Source organism: Rosa chinensis, chromosome 7 (assembly GCF_002994745.2).
Source record: "Rosa chinensis cultivar Old Blush chromosome 7, RchiOBHm-V2, whole genome shotgun sequence".
Lineage (NCBI taxonomy): Eukaryota > Viridiplantae > Streptophyta > Magnoliopsida > Rosales > Rosaceae > Rosa > Rosa chinensis.
Genome location: NC_037094.1, coordinates 47574971 through 47597473, shown reverse-complemented (window position 1 = coordinate 47597473; position 22503 = coordinate 47574971). Strand labels below are relative to the sequence as shown.

General features: G+C 38.3%; 3 protein-coding genes across 18 annotated transcripts in view; all 3 read left to right on the top strand.

The window, feature by feature from the left end:
• Positions 1-737: 737 nt before the first annotated feature.
• Positions 738-5950, top strand: LOC112179850 (2-(3-amino-3-carboxypropyl)histidine synthase subunit 1). 3 transcript variants are annotated; one of them, XM_040510814.1, is made up of 2 exons: positions 738-2160; positions 5936-5950. In XM_040510814.1, exon 1 carries the CDS (start codon positions 820-822, stop codon positions 2158-2160), a length of 1341 nt encoding a protein of 446 aa, XP_040366748.1. In that variant the 5' UTR covers positions 738-819; the 3' UTR covers positions 5936-5950. The 3 variants fall into 3 exon arrangements, with proteins under 3 accessions (XP_040366748.1, XP_024174107.1, XP_024174106.1); XM_024318339.2 differs by lacking the exon at positions 5936-5950 and adding an exon at positions 5346-5601; XM_024318338.2 differs by lacking the exon at positions 5936-5950 and adding an exon at positions 4873-5339 and having other exon boundaries at positions 739-2160.
• A 119-nt stretch (positions 5951-6069) lies between these two features.
• LOC112175597 (disease resistance protein RGA2) overlaps positions 6070-22503 on the top strand; it is a 72919-nt gene continuing 56485 nt past the window's right edge. Inside the window, exons 1-12 of one of the 14 annotated variants that reach the window (XM_040510809.1) lie at positions 6070-9438; positions 9552-9672; positions 9774-9841; positions 10227-10317; positions 10504-10579; positions 10852-10937; positions 11107-11290; positions 11407-11537; positions 11916-12086; positions 12228-12347; positions 12792-12883; positions 13256-13668. In XM_040510809.1, the coding sequence (XP_040366743.1) occupies positions 6570-9434 (2865 nt within the window). In that variant the 5' untranslated portion in view covers positions 6070-6569 and the 3' untranslated portion in view covers positions 9435-9438; positions 9552-9672; positions 9774-9841; ... (7 more) ...; positions 12792-12883; positions 13256-13668. Of the gene's footprint in view, positions 9439-9551; positions 9673-9773; positions 9842-10226; positions 10318-10498; positions 10617-10792; positions 10938-11106; positions 11291-11406; positions 11538-11915; positions 12087-12227; positions 12348-12791; positions 12884-13255; positions 13669-22503 lie in introns of those variants that run through there. The other 13 variants (XM_024313288.2, XM_040510806.1, XM_024313287.2 and 10 more) reach the window with 13 other exon arrangements.
• LOC112175598 lies at positions 16907-18570 on the top strand. The gene is made up of 3 exons (XM_024313296.2): positions 16907-16988; positions 17130-17249; positions 18158-18570. The coding sequence occupies exons 1-3, from the start codon at positions 16928-16930 to the stop codon at positions 18361-18363; spliced, it is 387 nt and encodes a 128-aa protein (XP_024169064.1). The 5' UTR covers positions 16907-16927; the 3' UTR covers positions 18364-18570.

The following is a 22503-nucleotide window of genomic DNA, read 5'->3' as shown; positions in this document are numbered from 1 at the left end:
AATTGAGTCGACGAAGGAGAAGAACAAAGTAATCCAAAACGAACAATTCAACAATTTAACACAAACAACAAAAAAACACTGCAAAATCCAAAACGAACAAATTCACAGATAGAAGGCTTACAGATCAAATCAGAGAAAACCAGATAGAGGAAGAAATACAGAGACTATAACTAAGCACTGAGTCGACGAAGAAGAAGAACACAATAACATGATCAAGACGAACACCGACGAAGCCAAAGATCCAGAAAAAGAGAAGAGCCGCGGAAGCTCCAAAACCACTCAAAACTGAGATTTCAGATCGTCGCAGAGGCACAAAACTAAATCGGAAGCTTCCGACGGAGAGGGCGGAGAAGAAAGAATCTCGGAAAGAGATCTCCGAACAAATCGAATCGGAAGGTTTCTGATCAAAGGAGAGAGAAAATTTGAGCTCGCAGATTTTGAAATGGAAGGTTATAAAGGTTTATTACCGTAGGGGCAGAATCGGAATGATAAAAATTAAAAACTAACCTTTTGTAACATGACCTCATTATTCATTAGGACTAAACTAATATTAATAACAATTCACAGTGGACCTTTTTATCAAGCGGAACACTATGTGACCTTATTATCATTTCACTCTCTAAAATAACATTTTCCATCATTTTCCTTTGTTTCTTTTCTTTTAAAAAAGAACTTGGCCTCATTTGTAATTTTCCTCCTCCTTTTGGTCTATTGTGAAACTGTGAAACAGCTTCAAATAACAGAGGAAATACGCTTGGACTGCCGCTGCTCTGGAGTTTAAACAAGAAACCCAGTTTTCCGACGACCAGCTCACCGCCGATGGAGGAGGCGCAAAAGCCAAGTCTCGCTCTTCTCGACGACTCAGAAAAGCGAAAGCCACAAGCGCCGAAACGGTTCGTCCGGAGCCAAATCCCGGACTCAATACTCCACGACCCGGCTCTCAACGCCGCCATAAGCCTCCTCCCCTCCAACTATCACTTCGAAGTCCACAAATGCGTCTGGCGCGTCCGCTCCACGAACGCCTCGCGCGTCGCTCTCCAGCTACCGGAGGGCCTCCTGATGTACTCCCTCGTCCTCTCCGATATTCTCTCCACCTTCGGAGGCGCCTCCCAGTGCTTCGTTCTCGGCGACGCCACTTACGGCGCGTGCTGCGTCGACGACCTCGCCGCCAAGGCCCTCAACGCCGACCTCCTCATTCACTTCGGCCACAGCTGCCTCGTCCCCCTCCACGTCACCTCCATCCCCTGCCTCTACGTCTTCGTCGAAATCTCCATCGACGTCGGCCGGTTAATCCAGACCGTCCATCTCAACCTCCAAAACCCTCTCCCTAAAACCCTAGTCCTCGCCGGAACAATCCAGTTCGCTTCGGCGATTCGAGCGGCCAAGCCGGAGCTTGAAGCCCGGGGTTTCAAGGTCTTGGTCCCACAGTCTAAGCCCTTGTCAGCCGGCGAGGTTTTGGGCTGTACAGCCCCGAAAATCTCACGAAACCACGGCGTTGAGGACGGTGGTGACACTGCACTGGTATTCGTGGCTGACGGCCGGTTTCATCTGGAAGCTTTTATGATAGCAAATCCAGGGGTTAAGGCGTTTCGGTACGATCCTTATATGGGGAAGCTGTTTCTGGAGGAATATGATCACAAAGGGATGAGGGAGTCGAGAAAGAGTGCCGTGTTGAGAGCCAAAGAGGCCTCCAATTGGGGCATTGTGCTTGGGACTTTAGGAAGGCAAGGGAATCCGAGGATTCTACAGAGATTGGAGAAGAAGATGAGGGAGAAGGGGTTTGATTATACTGTGGTTTTAATGTCGGAGATTAGTCCGGCGAGAATTGCTTTGTTTGAGGACTCTGTGGATGCTTGGATACAGATTGCTTGTCCTCGCTTGTCAATTGATTGGGGCGATGCATTTACGAAGCCCCTTTTGAATCCTTTCGAGACTGACATTGCTCTTGGCTTCATACCTGGTTGGTGGGAGAGGAATAAGAAAAGTGATTCGGGGTGCTGTGCTTGTGGTAATGGCAATGGGACTGCTGAAGACCTTGTAGGGGACTATCCCATGGATTACTATGCTGCGGATGGAGGGGAGTGGAACTCCTCTTATGTCAACAAGCCGACACGCCCTGTTTGCAGGGATTCCGCATTGGCAACTGCCAACATTGAATAGGTTAGCTTTGCTTCTTGACTTTTTGTACTAGATAGTTAGTCTTGTTTTCAATCTCCATTGGTCAATTCCCTGTTAGAAATTTAAATACATCTTGTTTGAAGTTGCTAAAGTTTATTGTTTTACTCTTAATGTTTAGTGTTTTACGTAGACTCTATTGTTTATTTGACCTAGAATTGATCACATATGAGCTTTGTTTTTGAATTTTTTTTTTCACTGCATTCAACGGTAATTCTAGGGAAGCATAAAACTAAGAACTCTCAAACTTCAAATTTAGCTTGTGCGGTTTTCACTTTGTTTGCATTTATTCTGATATCCAACCTTGCCTTCGGCAACCGGCTTTTCCTTGGTGTTAGCCTGTAGTTCCTTGCACGTCTGGATAGATTTTGTGACTGCAAGTCTGGCAGGAAGGCCTTAGGCCAGTATTTAGTTGATGAAAGGAAAGAACTAGAAGCACATGCGTACCTATTTCTCAGTGTTTATCAACATTAGGCTTGTAGGGCTATATAAACTTGTAAAAATGAGAAATGCGGCAATTCATTGTTCCATGAGTTAGCCTGAGAGAAAGTTACTAGTAGTTATAAGATTTCAGAAACTGCTAACTGGTCTCCTGGGAAAGTTTAGGCTTTGAAGGTAACAGGGTAGATCATAGTAGTTTGTTGATTATGTGGGAGTGTCTCCGTGGAATGGGTGTGGTTGTGCTAATGGCAATGAGACTGCTGAAGACCTTATAGGTGATTATCCCTTACTACGCTTTCGATGGAGAGAAATGAAACTCCTGTTATGCCAGCAAACCAACATACTCTCTACGAATGTATTCAGGATACTGCCACCACAGATTAGGTATGATTCATCTTGGAAAGAAAGTTAGTTTTGTATTCCATCTCTGTTGGTTCCCTCCTTGAGTTAGAAACTCACAGTCAATTTGAACTTTGAAGTTGTTAAAATTCATTACTTATTTTACTTTTACCTAGAATTGAGAATAAGTGAACTTTGTTTCTGAAAAACTTAAGTGCATTAAAACATTAATTGACCTGTCTCATACTTGAGAAGCATAAGCCTAAGAAACTCATTAACTTCTAATTGTAGTTCTTGTTTATTTTACACTTGACCTGCCTGATATAATTCACATCCTATACTTGGACAACTGAAACAGTTAAAGTGCTGTCCTTTGGTATTTATCTGTAGCTGTCGCCCATCTCAGGATAGAGAAGTTATTGTGAAAATATCAACTCTCGTAGGAAGGTCTTAGGTTTGTATTTAGTTGATTAACTAAAAGAAGGGGACCGTGCTTCTTTAATGCCCATGTGTTCATTGACATTTAGACTTGTAGACTTCCAAAATAAACTTGTAGAAACAAGACATGTGACATGAAAGCGCCAATTCAGGTTTCTTGAGTTAGCATAAAAGTGCCAATTCATTGTTCTTTGAGTTAGCATGAGAGTTGGTGATATCCTGATCCTGTAAGAGTTTTAGGAGTCCAGCAAAGCTAACTGGTATCTGGGAAAAGTTTGGGTATTAAAGGTAATAGGGTAGATGATAACCATAAAACATATTGGTCTGTGGGAGCAGAGGTTGACTATATGATTTGAGAATGTGGGAATGCCTCCTTGTAGCGTATGAAATAGATATTCTGGGATAAATTAAAATTTAATGAAATGAATGAAGTGAGCTACAAGAATTTTGGTGGAAACTACAAACCAATCTAAACATTGTGAAATAAAGAAGGGAGATAGCAATGTCTTTGGTAGCAAATAAGAGAAGGAGAAAATAGCTCACATGCACCTAGACATTTTTTTTTTTGCTGTATTGGTGTTGGTCAATAAATATAATATATGCACGGCTTGTTATGTTTACATGAACGCTTTTTTCGGTGTTTTGATGTTATCTATTTTTATCCAGTAAGAGGGTGCTACAGTGCATACTTTATAGCTTCTTAAGTTTAACATGATGGTGTTTCCATAAACTCAAGCTTCCAGTCAATTATTTTCATCACTTAAGGACGGGATTCCTATTTTATAACTACACCACAGTTTAGTGGTGACAGTAATGATTTGGAACAGTTACCTTGGTCACCTTGTTCCATTGATTAACACATCTTGGTTATTAAACTTGCATGTGCCTTGTGTTATGTTATCCGTATCATACTGAACACCACCCCTAGTTTGCATGCATTGTCAACCTGAGGACAAGGCCACCCATCTAATTAGCTTATCGAATTCAACTACACCAGAGTGTATTGACACTTTAGTAAAGGAACCATCAAATACATTGACATTTTGAAATCAGACTTAAATCACCAATTTCTTAGCATCCCTTATTTCAAATGGAACAGGTGTTTATACTAGTTGACACAAGTCACACAACACCTTATTTGTATGTTTCAAAATACAGAGATTTCAGTGCATTGCTGTAGCTACTTTATATTTCTTACTTTTGGAATGTACTCAATTAACAATCCTCTATGTGAAATTGGTAGGATGAGCCTATTACTAGTTGAATCTTGTATAAGATGTTACCTTGAAATACCTTCTTCCACAGCGTATGATGGTTATTTTGTTTGTCATTACATTAATGCTAAGCCTGTGCAGATGTATTTGTAATATTCATACATTTGTGTTCAAGTTTTAGTTCTGACTTTTGTGGATGTTAGCACCTATTCATCTTTTAGCATTACTAGGAAACTGATTATGCATTTTGTACACTTTCCAACAGAATAGTGTGAGCTGACTCTGCCAGGCTTATCCAGTCAGGGACTGAGTTTCTTGGACTCGTTATAGCTATTAAAGATGACCAGAAACAATTTTCCAACTGTGGAGAAAAGTTAGCCTGATATCTGCCTTGATTTCATGAATATCAGTTTCCAGATAATTGGCAACTTGAACCAAAACTTCAAGGACTGTTTTCCATTTTTTGGTAATTATAGTGCAAATAGTTTAGAGAGACAGGAGGTTCCAAGAGGCCCAAGATAGTTAAAATCGGTTTGCTTCCATTTTCTACATGCAATGCCACAAATGACACCAAAATGTTTTGCTCTCAGTTTGGTATTACCGGTTCATCGCATGGCTATTCTGATGTGATGAGTTGAACCAATGTAATATCTCATGACATGTATTTGTAGCAAATCTTTTCTCTTTGCAATTGCCATCTCCACCAGCAACTTATAAAATTCCTCAACACTGTTCCAGTGTTCCAGATGGTGAGCTTGAGAAAGATGTAATTTGAAGTTGAAGAAAATTGCTTGACGGTCATCTTCCTTTCCTGCTTGGAAATTGTTGTTTATATCAATTCTATTTTTCTGGTAATTGCCTCTGTTGTCTTATTTACCCAGTTACGGTTTTGCTTGATTCTCATTTATATCTCACTTTTCCCGAGTTGCCATCTTAAGCAACCGAATGCTGAAGACTTTGTTCTGATAATAACAAAGTTAGTTCATGTGTTTCATTATTATTTGTTTAACGAAGTTTCTATTCGAGTATACTCTACTTTCAGTTAGCTAGGTCAATAATTCAAGATTCAAGATTCAAAACCAAGAGTAGAAATGTTCTAGGAGGCCAAAAGGTACCATCTACAGAAAAACCCGTAATCGTTTAAAAAACAGAACACAATTTGAACCTCGAAAAGCTCAAATACTAGTTGGATAACTATGTTGAGTAGGAATGTGAAGATATTTCCAACAGTTGCGCAGGGTTTTTTTTTTTTTTCTTGGCTAGAAACAAATTAATAAAAACCAACAGAAAAAGAATGCAAAAGTAACTAACCCCATCAAAACCAACAGGAACAAGCTCCTGGGGAAAAAGTATGGGAAGCATCAGAATACAACAACTCAGAAAAGGAGGAAGGTGGATCGGATACCCAATCTATCAGACACATCCGCCTGTAAGCCAAAGTAGCAATGGAATCCGCTGCAGCCAACAGCAGCTAATTCCTGGAAAAGAATAGCTAAATGAAAGGATCTTCCAGATTAAATGAGCTACGGTTCAATCCATACAGAACTAAATCTTAAAAAAGCAGAGATAACATGTAAAGAATTTGATTCCATGATAAGAGAAGCTGCCACTTGGTTGGATTCCAAGGTTCACTGTTGGTAATGGAGCAGCTGTAAAGACTGCAGAGAAGAACAATATATATGGACCCATCATAATCTAGGTTTCTTTCTTTCCTTCCTTCCTTCGGTAAAGAATGCTGCTTTTCATATCCTGTGGTTCTAGTTTCTTCATATATGCTTCTACTATTAAAGAGGAATATTCAAAATGCTCTGCTGAACTAATAATTGAGGCACCTTCCTTAGTCCCTAATCTAATTTCGACCCTATATACTTAGATGAGAGGTGAGAGCACACTCATCAAACAATTTCATATTCATCTCTGTTATTTTTCCCTTGCAATTATAACCAATTCCCAACGCCAAGAATGGCTGATGCATTCATCTCCGCGCTTCTGGAGCAACTGGCTTCAGTAGTTTTTGAACACACAAAACAAGCGGTGACACTCGTTTTGAATGCTGAGGAAGATGTTCATAGTTTCAGCAGCCATCTCAATGCCATCCAAGCTGTGCTGGAGGATGCAGAAGAGAAACAAGTGATGGAGGCCAGGGTGAGAGACTGGTTGGAGAAGCTCAAAGATGTATCGTACGAGATGGATGACGTCCTAGACGAGTGGAACACTGAAATTCTCAAACAACAACTGGAGGAAGGTGAAAGTGCTTCTGTTACCAAGAAGAAGGTATGTTTCCCCACTCCCGCCAATTGCTTTTGTTTTGGCCAAGTCAGTAAGGCAATCCATCATCATAACATTGCTACAAGGATAAAGAAACTGAATGAGAAACTAACTGTGATTGCTGCTGAAAAAGAACAGTATGACTTTCATCTATCCACAATACGTGGCTCTGATGAGCAGCTTATTCAACGGCCAAAAACTTCATCTTTGGTCGATATATCTACAATCTTTGGCCGAGAAGAAGAAAAAGAATGTTTGTTAAGCAAGTTATTGAGAGAGAGTAACCAGGATGGGGGGAGGTTCCTTGTCATCCCTATTGTAGGGATGGGAGGGATGGGGAAAACAACTCTTGCCCAATTAGCCTATAACGATGAAAAAGTTACAACCCAATTTGATAAGAAAGTCTGGGTTTGTGTCTCAGATCCTTTTGATGAGATTAAGATTTCTAAAGCGATCACTGAAAATCTGGGTGGGGCCCAAAGTAGTTCAAATGAGTTGGAAACTCTAATTCTATGTATAAAGTCACACGTTGAGAATAAGAAGTTTCTCCTCGTCCTAGATGATGTGTGGACAGAGGACAAAACCAAGTGGGAAAATTTGAAACTACCGGTAATAATGCAAAGTTGTGCTAAAGGCAGTACGATACTGGTGACCACGCGAAAACAAGGGGTTGCTAAAATGATGAAGGCAACTAGTAACATGATCCTTTTAGACAAGTTGAGGGATAGGGATTGTCTAGCATTGTTCAATAGCATTGCATTTTTGGATAGGGAAGAAGATGAGGCTAATGGGTTTGGAGTTATTGGTGAGGAAATTGTGAAAAAGTGTAAAGGTTTGCCTCTTGCGTTAAAGACTTTAGGCAGTTTAGTGTGGCATAAGAAAACAAGAGAGGAATGGCGGGAGGTTCTGAACAGTAAGGTATGGGAATTAGAAGAAGTTGAGGAACAAGTTTTCCGACCACTATTACTAAGTTATTACGATTTGACCCCAGCAGTCAAGAGGTGTCTTTTGTATTGTGCTATATTTCCTAAAGATTATGAGTTACGAAAAGATAATTTGATTGAGCTTTGGATGTCACAAGATTATCTTAATTCAAAGAAAAACAAACAAAAGAGAAGAATAGGTCAAAATTATTTTGAAAGTCTAGCAATGCGGTCTTTCTTTCAAGATTTTAGAAAAGATGATACGGGAAATATTAGAGGGTGTAAGATGCATGATATTGTGCATGACTTTGTGCACTCTCTTACTAAAAAAGAAATCATTATTATAGAAGCAGTTGAGGGTGCTAATCAAAGAATGGAGCTATCGGGTGATAAAGTTCGTCATTTGACCTTAACAAGTTTACCCGAAGGTCCACTTTCATTTCCTACTTCATTTTACAATTGCAAAAATATGCGTACCCTCACACTCCCTTATTCAAGCATTACAACCATAAGCCTCGGTTCAATTATGCAAATGAAATGTCTTAGGACATTGAATTTGAGTCATAAAATCCTCAATGAAGTTCCAAAAGAGATCGGGGAATTGATTCATTTGAGATGCATGGATTTGTCTCACAGTGGCAATTTGAAAGAATTACCGGATGCTGTGTGTGATTTATACAATCTACAAACTCTGGTCCTTGAGGGGTGCTCAGAACTTCAGAAACTACCCAAAGCAATGGGAAAGTTGATTAACTTAAAGCATCTATATGTTCGGAATTGTTATAAGCTGAGGTACTTACCAAAAGGGATTCGGAGTTTGAAAATTCTGGAAGCACTAGATTGCTTTTATGTGTGTGAGGGTAATGACGAAGCATTGAGATTAGGAGATCTCGGAACCATGGACCAGCTTCAGGGGAGCCTTTGGATAGAAAGATTGGGGAAAGATGATGCGAGTGAGATTGAGAAAGCCCAGTTCGGGAATAAGGAGCACCTCTCTCATTTGGGAGTAGGTTTCCAGGTTGGAGATGGAGATGGAGATGATGATGCAGTGCAGAGAAAAGGTGATGAAGAAATACTGAATGCATTGCAACCACATCAAAATTTGGAACATTTATCCATTTGGAATTGCCATGGCACCACCAAGTCTCTCTATTGGATCAAGTCTTTACACAACTTGAGAAAAGTTGATCTCTTAAATTGGGAGTTTTGTGAACTTTTGCCTCCTCTTGGAAAATTGCCATCGCTTGAAATTTTGGACATATGGGTGATAGAGAAAGTGAAAAAGGTGGGAGTAGAATTTCTGGGAATAGAAAAAGAAGAAGAACAAGTCTCAGGAATTCTATTTCCCAGATTGAAACAACTCTCTTTTATTGGCATGCCCAACTGGGAAGAATGGGAAGGAATAATAAAGAATTCTTCTGAAATTCAAATAATGCCATGCCTTTCTTACTTGGAAATTACTCGGTGCCCAAAGCTAAAAGCACTGCCAGACTTGCTCTACAAGATAACAACACTGCGGACTTTGAAGATCACGTCTTGTGAAATTCTGGAAAGAGATTATCAAAAAGATGTGGGGAAGGAGTGGCACAACATTTCTCATATCCCAAACCTCACAATTGAATCTCCATGGAATTGAACAGGTATCGATCACCAAATGCAAATTCTGAACGAATCTTTACATTTAGTATCAAATTTATTTTCTTTCAAGATTTACATTTACGTACTACTCTAATTTTGTTTTCTTTTGGAACAGAGAAAATCCCACCAACCTATAATTTTTCCGTGGATGAGGATGTGTTTTCTCTCTTTAATTACTTGGCGTGCTTCTGAATGATGGGCTTCCATGTCCTCTCATGGATGCACACTGCACTCAGGTCAGGAGTTGAATCCATGGTTTTGGCAATGTCCATATCGAAATACAAATCGTTTATTTTGAAAAGTTATGTTGTGTTCTAACTTTATGAGTGTTTTTCAGGATCTTCATCAGGAAGAACTTGCAAATGCAAATGGAATGTGCGCCAGTCAATCCGGATATGGTAACTGGTAAGCAACCCAACTTTGGAGGTCATCTTCATTAAAAAATTTAAGCTGGGAAAGAAACACAAGCATCTCAGATAGGCAAACATGATTTAAGGTTTATGTGGTAGAAAAGTGGAGTAAACCTCTTATACCTGTGTAGAATCTGCTTTGGCTGCGATCTGAAATGTCAATTGATATATTGGATATTCATTCAGTAAAAGACTGCTACTATCTATGTACAGGTCAAAAGTCACTTCCAATTTTTGAGTCGCTAATGCAGCACCACATTGTGAAGTCTTAGCATCTCCTTGATTTTTTTTTTTTTTTTTTAATACATCTCCTTGAACCATTGTTCTGCTCATTTTAGTTTTTTGTAATCTTTTTCTTATAAAATATTCCTTCCTTGTAGAGAATCTTAAGTTACACTTGAGGACCACATTGAAGCTTCTAGGACTAATAATGTCATTGGAGTTGTCAAGCTGATGAAGCTCTCTAGATAGGTATGCTAGCTAGATACACCTCAATATCATTCCTCTGCTTTTTCTCTCCATTCGATCAGATATTAAATCTTTTCTTCTTTTTATTCATGTCTCTTTTCTAACTCCTTATGCCGAGATGAGAAAGAAAATATCAACCATACACTGTTAACTAATTGATATCGAAACTGTTCGTTCTTCTCAGAAAAGGTAGTGACTGAATTAACTTGTGAAGTTAGAGTTCATCCAATCTGATCTGCTTATGCAACATGCTGGGGGTATGGAGGTATGGACTATTCTTCAGTAGCTTAAATGTTTCAAAGGTATATAGCAGTTGCATTATGTTATATTGTAATGTTTCAAGATAGAACAATTGCACACTAAAATGTCACATTAAAGTACTAAAATTGCTCACTGACTTAGTTGAAGGGCACTTACAATATTGGGTGAACTACTTGCTAATTCACAAATTTTATATGTCATGATTTCATTTTATCAGCCTCTTAGGTACAGGAGTTGGTTGTTAATTTGTTGAACGGTCTAAAAATTTAACTCCAGGTGGAGAAATGAATCTGATTTTGATGAACACATTCTATGCAAGACGGAATATGTATCAGGCGGACTTTCACCACAAAGGAAATTTGGTATGAATCTGATTGATTGAAGTGGCCCTTAACTCTATATGTTATCAGTATCTTAAGCAATCCAATATATATAAAACTTAAAGGCTTGAAATTATGCACTTTCTTGTTGTAAAACTAAATTGACTAGGTTTGATATCTAATTTGCGTGGCATGGGTTTTCGTGTCTTAGGTGGAAGCTTTTTGTGAAATGGACATTAATGCTGATCGGGATTTGGTAAATGGGACTTGAAAGATTTTGTATAATCTGCATCCTAACAATAAACATGGAGCCCGGTAAATGGTGTGAACTCAAGACTGAAAGATTTATTGGATATCCTCTAGAACCAAACCCTATCACTTCACCATCATTGAAGGTAGTGGTCTAGATCCATTATGTTAAGCTACACCTGCAAATAGTCTAACCCTGATTGAGAAATATGGCCCTAACTTTGCAAATTTACGCATGTATATACATATGTGTGTGTAATAGTTACAGGTTCATGTTAAAAGTTCAGTGTGAAGCTTGATAAGTGTTTTACTTGGATAAAGGATTTGAAGATGCAAAATCAGTTGAAGTTAAATGGTGGTTTTGTAACTGGAGCTACAGGATTCTGTTGAGTGGTGAGTGGTTTTTGTTCCTTGTAAATGTTGCCTGGTGTATCTGATACTCTTAAATGATTTTGCTTCTTTGTATGAATATCACAAGGAAGTTTTAGTTCTTTTGTTGAAACTGGTACTGATTTCTAGGGACCTGGTGTTAACTATTATTGGTCGTTAAGGTCCCCTGCTTTCTCTCTCCATAAGATCAAATCTTAAATCTTTTGCATGTTATACTGAATCACTGATGTCTATTTCTTACTGATAATTAGTTAACTATTTTCTATTCATGAATACAAGTAGTATATTAAGGTATCATATTTGGGTTTCACATACTTTGTGCATCATAAGAGTGCCATTGTTTACTCATTGATTTGTTTTACTGAAATCCGCCGCTGGCAGACATTGGTTGCTTATCTGTTGAGGCACCAAATGATCATTAACTCCCGCTGGAGAAACGAACACATTGTACGAAGGAGGATTATCTAGCAGTGGTGGTACGCACCAAAAAGATGGTTTTAGGTGCGTACCACCACTGCTGGGTAAAAGATATCAGCATTTTAAGTAATCCAGGTAAATGATATCAGCATTTTAAGTAATCCAATATATTGTTTTAGGTCTTGAATACAAGTACTTTCTAAATTATCAAATAATCGAATTTTACTAGCTTTGATATCTTAGGCTGAAACTTTTTGTTGAATGGATATTGATTAGTTAACGGGAGTTGGAAGCTGTTTGTGCAATCTGTATCAAATAGTAGCCAAGGTAAATGTATTCTGAAAGATTCGTTGGGCATCGTCTCACTCAAACTCGACCAACATCATCTCGTTGAAGGTAAATATATATAGTGTCCAGATCCATAGTACTCCAATGTGTTAAGCTACATGCCCATATATTCTGTCCTTGATCGAAATCAGTGGCCATAAGATTGCAAAATAGCGTTCAATATATATTTACTTACGGGTTCATGTTTAAAGTTTAGTTTCTAAAGCTTGATGAGTGTATTTATACTAGGATAAGGGATTTGAGGATACAAAAATTGAAGGTAAAAGATGCATGGTTCAGTAATTGGAGGTGCAGGATTATGTTAGAATGGTAAATTACTTCATTTCCTTGTAATTCATGTCTGGAGTGTGTTTCATATTCTTTTGTTAACAGCTTTTTTTCCTCATATTAACTTCTTCAGTCAAGTTCCCATAAAAAAATTTCTTTTGTTCCATATATTCCACCGGATTCAAAGTTCCTTTAGTAACTTAACCATTATTACTCCTTATGCAGAAGAAAAAAAACTCCTCCAAAAATGTTATAGTTAATTGAACTTCCTAAGCCCGAGTTCATCCAAGCTGATTTTCCGATGCAGCATGGCCAGGGTATGGAGCTATGGACTACTGCTTTTCTTCATGTGCTTAATAAATGATTTAGGAGTATATAATTGTTGCATTATGGTATATCGTTATGTTTCGAGATAGAAGAATTTTATCAATACGTACACTGAAATGTCATATATTATGGTAAAAGTAGAAAGCTACATTAATTTTAGTTGAAGGGCAGCTATTTCGTGAACTACTTGCTAATTTACAATGCTTATTACTATATCTTATGACTTCATGAATTTCGTCAGCCTCTAGAGTCCTGTCAAAATACAGATTGCATATTCTAGCCTCTAGCATAATGAATTCGATTTTCGTCCATTGATTAGATAAAGATTATCAGGCTTGTGACTGTTAAATCTCCTTATGCAGTACTAAGAGCTTGTTGCGATTGGCTCGCCATTGGCGTCATGGATTCAAGTACTGGTGCAATTGGACTAAGAAAAGAGGATGAATTACAGATCCGGCATTTCGTGACCAGTCAGCAGCTGACTGCGTGCCAATTAAGTGTTAATCATCATTCCTTCCCATTTTTGAGGAATCTGAATTGGGCCAAACTTGTTACCCACCGCCTATAGTATATAAATAGGCGTTGGGAAGCCTATAAAACATGAGTTTTCCAAGTACTACATTAAGAGTATCAGTTATAAGCTGCCTATAGAATAATGGTAGCCTAAGGGCAAGAGAGAAAGATTCTAGGGCTGGGAAAAGTGTTGTGAGAGAAATCTTGGCGGATTTTTTGTATCACAAGCTAATGAAATCTTTCGAAGGATCTCTCCCGAGGACATAGGCACAGTCGCACAGATTTTGGCCAAACCTCATTCTTGATGTTCTAGTTTCTTTACTTCATTGCTTCACATATGTGATATTATGCTATATGCCACATGCTACCCTGCTGGAAGGCTCTCTGGGGTTTTGATTGACCACAATGAAGTCTTAGATGCGCAATTGATAACCCAACCAAACATATAGCGAAGCCTCCCAGGAGTCAAAAGCAATTAACATATCACTTATGGTCACAGAGTGCATATTACATGAGACTGAAAGAAACTGAGAAATTGTGATATGCAAAATTTCACCAAACACACCTGTTTGAATAATCTAATATAACTTGCAAATAAATATTAACCTCATCACCATGTAATTCAATTGATATTCCTAATGTAACGGGCAACATTGTATCATATAAGAACAAAAAATACAAGATCCTACCAATGTCATACATTAGAGTGCTAGGACAAGTAAAAGATAATGTCTGAAACACAATTAACCAGAAGGAACGACTCTAAAGAAAACCCTGATACGTTACAGCAACCTCTTCAAACACCTTTGTCATCCAACAAAGCCTCCCCTGAAAAGGCTCGTGATCTTCAATCATCTGGTTCACGCGCTCCTTTTGATCCTCATCAATGATATCAACCTTACTCCAGTCATAGAGTTCCATGTCATAACATTCATTCATTATGAACTGGGAACCTCTTGCCCGCGGAACGGCCACATGCCCTTCATCTTGAAAGGAGGATCAGACCCAATCACGACCCAGCAGCGCACAAAAGCAACTTAAGCCACCATAATCAATGACAACCTGATGACAGGAGGAACTGAGCTATATCCGATTGAGTAGCACTTCCACTTCCAATTGCATTTGCGGATGAGTAAGAGTTTACCATCCTCACTTCGATCTACTGGAATGAGATCCTGTTGCCTGAAAACAGACTAATGCAATAGATACCTCCCACTAGCACGACTACTTTGCTATCTCACCAAGCATAGGTAAGACTTGGCCCAACCGCAACATGCATTCCATAACCCTACATTCACGGGTAGTCAGAAGCGGCCAAGACCTCGTCGGGAAGCAGCCTTCTCGGCCTTGCCAATATGCTTCACAATGTAGCTTTCTACACTAGAATAGGCATTTGTGTCCCGCATAGAAGAAAAATGTAAAGGAATGCCTCCATCCCACTTACTCAACATCTCATTACATACTTTGTAATCCATTTGGGCCGTAAGACCCAAATTCATATAGTGCAATACTTCAAGTGGACGTAGTCTCCCTCTAAGGTGGGAGACTTAGCGGGAGACGAACCACTATATATCGTGTCTCTTGTCTTTTCTTCTCTAAAGCTAACTAAATCCTTCGGTTCTAACGGTAACATTGACGTCGTCTGTGGGAAGCCGACACACACAAAAGCTTCGTTACGTACCATGAACTTTGGCCCGTTTGCGTCAAGTCAACACTCGGTTAACATCAATTCAAGGATGGTCAACGCCAACTTAGAGCACCAACAATGGAGACCCAAAATTGGGTCTAAATAAATAATTTGAGTCCAAAGGCATACGAATAGAATTGCAGTGGGTCGGAATAAAATGGATCCAAATATGCCGGAGAACCAATTGTTGGCTCAAATCTGGTCCAACGAGGACTCAAAATTGGTGGGACCCACCACATGGGGTTACTGACGCATGCAAGTGAGATTGATATCAGAAATGGCGTGGGTCCCATAAGTTTAAAATCCTAGCGGAATCAAGGGCCATGATTGAATTCATCATTCAATTTGACAGCCAGAAATTAATTAAACCAATTATAACAATCGTTTTAAGATTTTTTTTTTTTTTTTTTTTTGAGAGATGTAAACTTTTGGTTTTGTCAGTAAATATTGTCGTTTCTCAACAGCTTTGTCTTGCCATTTTTATTTTATTTTTTCAAAATTTCCAACGGTTATATTTAGAATATATATATATATATATATATATTAACTACTTTTTCTATATGAATTCATTTTACTTCACCATTTTTCTCACCTCACTTTCACTTCTTCAATTCATTTTTCATTGCCTCTTTCATTCCCTACTCTCACTCTATTGTTCTTTAAGATTTTTCAATATGGAGAATTCTGAAAAGCCAATAAGAGGGGATGCATTCTCCGATTCAGAAGACGACGCACTATGCAAGGGACTTTTGTATGTAAGTCAAGATTCCGCTATTGGGACTGGGCAAAAAAAAAGGTTGTATTTTGGCAAAGAATTCATGCAAAATGGGAAGAATTATATGTTGCAGAAGCAGGGCTTACTCCAAAGAGAAATCTAGGTAGCCTCCATGATCAATTCAAAACTATCAAAAAGTGACAGAGATAAAACAAAGAAGGATTAGTGGTTTTACTGAAGCCGGCATTGTGAGTTTTGTTCATCCACAATAATTTAAATTATCGTACATTGTTTTTTTTTTTTGTTAGTATAATTAGTGTTGATATGTGTCTATATTTTTTTGGTAGATGGAACAAGAGCGAATATAAGCTTCAAAAATAAGGAGAAAACTGTGTTTGCTTATCATCATTGTTGGAGATATTTGAAAGACGCTATTACATGAAAAATTCCCGTGGGAACCAACAACGACTCAAACAACTGCAATTCATCGTCGTAGTTTACCAAAACACAAGAAACACACACTTCACTTGATGGAGATGGAGATGGAGATGGAGATGAAGAGAGCCAGTTAGTATTCTGGCCACTAACCCCAATCAAAGGCCCATCGGGAAAAAGGCTGCAAAGAGGAAGATTATTGAAGAGGGTCAAGCTTCTGATATGGCTCAAGAACTTCGGTGATATAACAACATCATGGAAGCTGAAGCTATTAGAAAGAAAGAGAAGGATAAACATATGCTACGAGTATTTCAAGAGTTCACACGACGGGAAGAAGAAAAGGCAGATTTGGAGTATTTGAAAATAGATACGACCTATATGCCTCAAGAACAGAGGAATTCTTCGAGCATAAGAAAACTGAGATTTATAATAAAATGAGATTTCGTGGCTCCGCTTCGATTCCTCAAGCTCCGGTAACCCATCGGTAACCTCAAACTTCGATACGTCATCGGACTATCATGTTGATCCGAATACTGGTCCATATTGAGTCTTAACCTTACGGCTTTTATTTTTATTGTGTGTTATAAATTTGTACCAATTATGATATCTTTTACCCAGCAGTGGTCAATATTTACTTAAAATGCTGATATCTTTTACCCAGCAGTGGTGGTACGCACCAAAAAGATGGTTTTAGGTGCGTACCACCACTGCTGGGTAAAAGATATCAGCATTTTAAGTAATCCAGGTAAATGATATCAGCATTTTAAGTAATCCAATATATTGTTTTAGGTCTTGAATACAAGTACTTTCTAAATTATCAAATAATCGAATTTTACTAGCTTTGATATCTTAGGCTGAAACTTTTTGTTGAATGGATATTGATTAGTTAACGGGAGTTGGAAGCTGTTTGTGCAATCTGTATCAAATAGTAGCCAAGGTAAATGTATTCTGAAAGATTCGTTGGGCATCGTCTCACTCAAACTCGACCAACATCATCTCGTTGAAGGTAAATATATATAGTGTCCAGATCCATAGTACTCCAATGTGTTAAGCTACATGCCCATATATTCTGTCCTTGATCGAAATCAGTGGCCATAAGATTGCAAAATAGCGTTCAATATATATTTACTTACGGGTTCATGTTTAAAGTTTAGTTTCTAAAGCTTGATGAGTGTATTTATACTAGGATAAGGGATTTGAGGATACAAAAAATTGAAGGTAAAAGATGCATGGTTCAGTAATTGGAGGTGCAGGATTATGTTAGAATGGTAAATTACTTCATTTCCTTGTAATTCATGTCTGGAGTGTGTTTCATATTCTTTTGTTAACAGCTTTTTTCCTCATATTAACTTCTTCAGTCAAGTTCCCATAAAAAAATTTCTTTTGTTCCATATATTCCACCGGATTCAAAGTTCCTTTAGTAACTTAACCATTATTACTCCTTATGCAGAAGAAAAAAAACTCCTCCAAAAATGTTATAGTTAATTGAACTTCCTAAGCCCGAGTTCATCCAAGCTGATTTTCCGATGCAGCATGGCCAGGGTATGGAGCTATGGACTACTGCTTTTCTTCATGTGCTTAATAAATGATTTAGGAGTATATAATTGTTGCATTATGGTATATCGTTATGTTTCGAGATAGAAGAATTTTATCAATACGTACACTGAAATGTCATATATTATGGTAAAAGTAGAAAGCTACATTAATTTTAGTTGAAGGGCAGCTATTTCGTGAACTACTTGCTAATTTACAATGCTTATTACTATATCTTATGACTTCATGAATTTCGTCAGCCTCTAGAGTCCTGTCAAAATACAGATTGCATATTCTAGCCTCTAGCATAATGAATTCGATTTTCGTCCATTGATTAGATAAAGATTATCAGGCTTGTGACTGTTAAATCTCCTTATGCAGTACTAAGAGCTTGTTGCGATTGGCTCGCCATTGGCGTCATGGATTCAAGTACTGGTGCAATTGGACTAAGAAAAGAGGATGAATTACAGATCCGGCATTTCGTGACCAGTCAGCAGCTGACTGCGTGCCAATTAAGTGTTAATCATCATTCCTTCCCATTTTTGAGGAATCTGAATTGGGCCAAACTTGTTACCCACCGCCTATAGTATATAAATAGGCGTTGGGAAGCCTATAAAACATGAGTTTTCCAAGTACTACATTAAGAGTATCAGTTATAAGCTGCCTATAGAATAATGGTAGCCTAAGGGCAAGAGAGAAAGATTCTAGGGCTGGGAAAAGTGTTGTGAGAGAAATCTTGGCGGATTTTTTGTATCACAAGCTAATGAAATCTTTCGAAGGATCTCTCCCGAGGACATAGGCACAGTCGCACAGATTTTGGCCAAACCTCATTCTTGATGTTCTAGTTTCTTTACTTCATTGCTTCACATATGTGATATTATGCTATATGCCACATGCTACCCTGCTGGAAGGCTCTCTGGGGTTTTGATTGACCACAATGAAGTCTTAGATGCGCAATTGATAACCCAACCAAACATATAGCGAAGCCTCCCAGGAGTCAAAAGCAATTAACATATCACTTATGGTCACAGAGTGCATATTACATGAGACTGAAAGAAACTGAGAAATTGTGATATGCAAAATTTCACCAAACACACCTGTTTGAATAATCTAATATAACTTGCAAATAAATATTAACCTCATCACCATGTAATTCAATTGATATTCCTAATGTAACGGGCAACATTGTATCATATAAGAACAAAAAATACAAGATCCTACCAATGTCATACATTAGAGTGCTAGGACAAGTAAAAGATAATGTCTGAAACACAATTAACCAGAAGGAACGACTCTAAAGAAAACCCTGATACGTTACAGCAACCTCTTCAAACACCTTTGTCATCCAACAAAGCCTCCCCTGAAAAGGCTCGTGATCTTCAATCATCTGGTTCACGCGCTCCTTTTGATCCTCATCAATGATATCAACCTTACTCCAGTCATAGAGTTCCATGTCATAACATTCATTCATTATGAACTGGGGAACCTCTTGCCCGCGGAACGGCCACATGCCCTTCATCTTGAAAGGAGGATCAGACCCAATCACGACCCAGCAGCGCACAAAAGCAACTTAAGCCACCATAATCAATGACAACCTGATGACAGGAGGAACTGAGCTATATCCGATTGAGTAGCACTTCCACTTCCAATTGCATTTGCGGATGAGTAAGAGTTTACCATCCTCACTTCGATCTACTGGAATGAGATCCTGTTGCCTGAAAACAGACTAATGCAATAGATACCTCCCACTAGCACGACTACTTTGCTATCTCACCAAGCATAGGTAAGACTTGGCCCAACCGCAACATGCATTCCATAACCCTACATTCACGGGTAGTCAGAAGCGGCCAAGACCTCGTCGGGAAGCAGCCTTCTCGGCCTTGCCAATATGCTTCACAATGTAGCTTTCTACACTAGAATAGGCATTTGTGTCCCGCATAGAAGAAAAATGTAAAGGAATGCCTCCATCCCACTTACTCAACATCTCATTACATACTTTGTAATCCATTTGGGCCGTAAGACCCAAATTCATATAGTGCAATACTTCAAGTGGACGTAGTCTCCCTCTAAGGTGGGAGACTTAGCGGGAGACGAACCACTATATATCGTGTCTCTTGTCTTTTCTTCTCTAAAGCTAACTAAATCCTTCGGTTCTAACGGTAACATTGACGTCGTCTGTGGGAAGCCGACACACACAAAAGCTTCGTTACGTACCATGAACTTTGGCCCGTTTGCGTCAAGTCAACACTCGGTTAACATCAATTCAAGGATGGTCAACGCCAACTTAGAGCACCAACAATGGAGACCCAAAATTGGGTCTAAATAAATAATTTGAGTCCAAAGGCATACGAATAGAATTGCAGTGGGTCGGAATAAAATGGATCCAAATATGCCGGAGAACCAATTGTTGGCTCAAATCTGGTCCAACGAGGACTCAAAATTGGTGGGACCCACCACATGGGGTTACTGACGCATGCAAGTGAGATTGATATCAGAAATGGCGTGGGTCCCATAAGTTTAAAATCCTAGCGGAATCAAGGGCCATGATTGAATTCATCATTCAATTTGACAGCCAGAAATTAATTAAACCAATTATAACAATCGTTTTAAGATTTTTTTTTTTTTTTTTTTTTGAGAGATGTAAACTTTTGGTTTTGTCAGTAAATATTGTCGTTTCTCAACAGCTTTGTCTTGCCATTTTTATTTTATTTTTCAAAATTTCCAACGGTTATATTTAGAATATATATATATATATATATATATATATATATATATTAACTACTTTTTCTATATGAATTCATTTTACTTCACCATTTTTCTCACCTCACTTTCACTTCTTCAATTCATTTTTCATTGCCTCTTTCATTCCCTACTCTCACTCTATTGTTCTTTAAGATTTTTCAATATGGAGAATTCTGAAAAGCCAATAAGAGGGGATGCATTCTCCGATTCAGAAGACGACGCACTATGCAAGGGACTTTTGTATGTAAGTCAAGATTCCGCTATTGGGACTGGGCAAAAAAAAAGGTTGTATTTTGGCAAAGAATTCATGCAAAATGGGAAGAATTATATGTTGCAGAAGCAGGGCTTACTCCAAAGAGAAATCTAGGTAGCCTCCATGATCAATTCAAAACTATCAAAAAGTGACAGAGATAAAACAAAGAAGGATTAGTGGTTTTACTGAAGCCGGCATTGTGAGTTTTGTTCATCCACAATAATTTAAATTATCGTACATTGTTTTTTTTTTTGTTAGTATAATTAGTGTTGATATGTGTCTATATTTTTTTGGTAGATGGAACAAGAGCGAATATAAGCTTCAAAAATAAGGAGAAAACTGTGTTTGCTTATCATCATTGTTGGAGATATTTGAAAGACGCTATTACATGAAAAATTCCCGTGGGAACCAACAACGACTCAAACAACTGCAATTCATCGTCGTAGTTTACCAAAACACAAGAAACACACACTTCACTTGATGGAGATGGAGATGGAGATGGAGATGAAGAGAGCCAGTTAGTATTCCGGCCACTAACCCCAATCAAAGGCCCATCGGGAAAAAGGCTGCAAAGAGGAAGATTATTGAAGAGGGTCAAGCTTCTGATATGGCTCAAGAACTTCGGTGATATAACAACATCATGGAAGCTGAAGCTATTAGAAAGAAAGAGAAGGATAAACATATGCTACGAGTATTTCAAGAGTTCACACGACGGGAAGAAGAAAAGGCAGATTTGGAGTATTTGAAAATAGATACGACCTATATGCCTCAAGAACAGAGGGAATTCTTCGAGCATAAGAAAACTGAGATTTATAATAAAATGAGATTTCGTGGCTCCGCTTCGATTCCTCAAGCTCCGGTAACCCATCGGTAACCTCAAACTTCGATACGTCATCGGACTATCATGTTGATCCGAATACTGGTCCATATTGAGTCTTAACCTTACGGCTTTTATTTTTATTGTGTGTTATAAATTTGTACCAATTATGATATCTTTTACCCAGCAGTGGTCAATATTTACTTAAAATGCTGATATCTTTTACCCAGCAGTGGTGGTACGCACCTAAAACCATCTTTTTGGTGCGTACCACCACTGCTGGGTAAAAGATATCAGCATTTTAAGTAATCCAGGTAAATGATATCAGCATTTTAAGTAATCCAATATATTGTTTTAGGTCTTGAATACAAGTACTTTCTAAATTATCAAATAATCGAATTTTACTAGCTTTGATATCTTAGGTGAAACTTTTTGTTGAATGGATATTGATTAGTTAACGGGAGTTGGAAGCTGTTTGTGCAATCTGTATCAAATAGTAGCCAAGGTAAATGTATTCTGAAAGATTCGTTGGGCATCGTCTCACTCAAACTCGACCAACATCATCTCGTTGAAGGTAAATATATATAGTGTCCAGATCCATAGTACTCCAATGTGTTAAGCTACATGCCCATATATTCTGTCCTTGATCGAAATCAGTGGCCATAAGATTGCAAAATAGCGTTCAATATATATTTACTTACGGGTTCATGTTTAAAGTTTAGTTTCTAAAGCTTGATGAGTGTATTTATACTAGGATAAGGGATTTGAGGATACAAAAAATTGAAGGTAAAAGATGCATGGTTCAGTAATTGGAGGTGCAGGATTATGTTAGAATGGTAAATTACTTCATTTCCTTGTAATTCATGTCTGGAGTGTGTTTCATATTCTTTTGTTAACAGCTTTTTTTCCTCATAT

Coding starts and splice junctions, on each gene's coding strand:
- LOC112179850 (XM_040510814.1), top strand. CDS start 820: ATGGAGGAGGCGCAAAAGCCAAGTCTCGCTCTTCTCGACGACTCAGAA.
- LOC112175598 (XM_024313296.2), top strand. CDS start 16,928: ATGGTTTTAGGTGCGTACCACCACTGCTGGGTAAAAGATATCAGCATT. Junction 16,989..17,129: donor CAGCATTTTAAGTAATCCAG/GTAAATGATATC, acceptor GATATTGATTAG/TTAACGGGAGTTGGAAGCTG. Junction 17,250..18,157: donor CCAACATCATCTCGTTGAAG/GTAAATATATAT, acceptor CTCCTTATGCAG/TACTAAGAGCTTGTTGCGAT.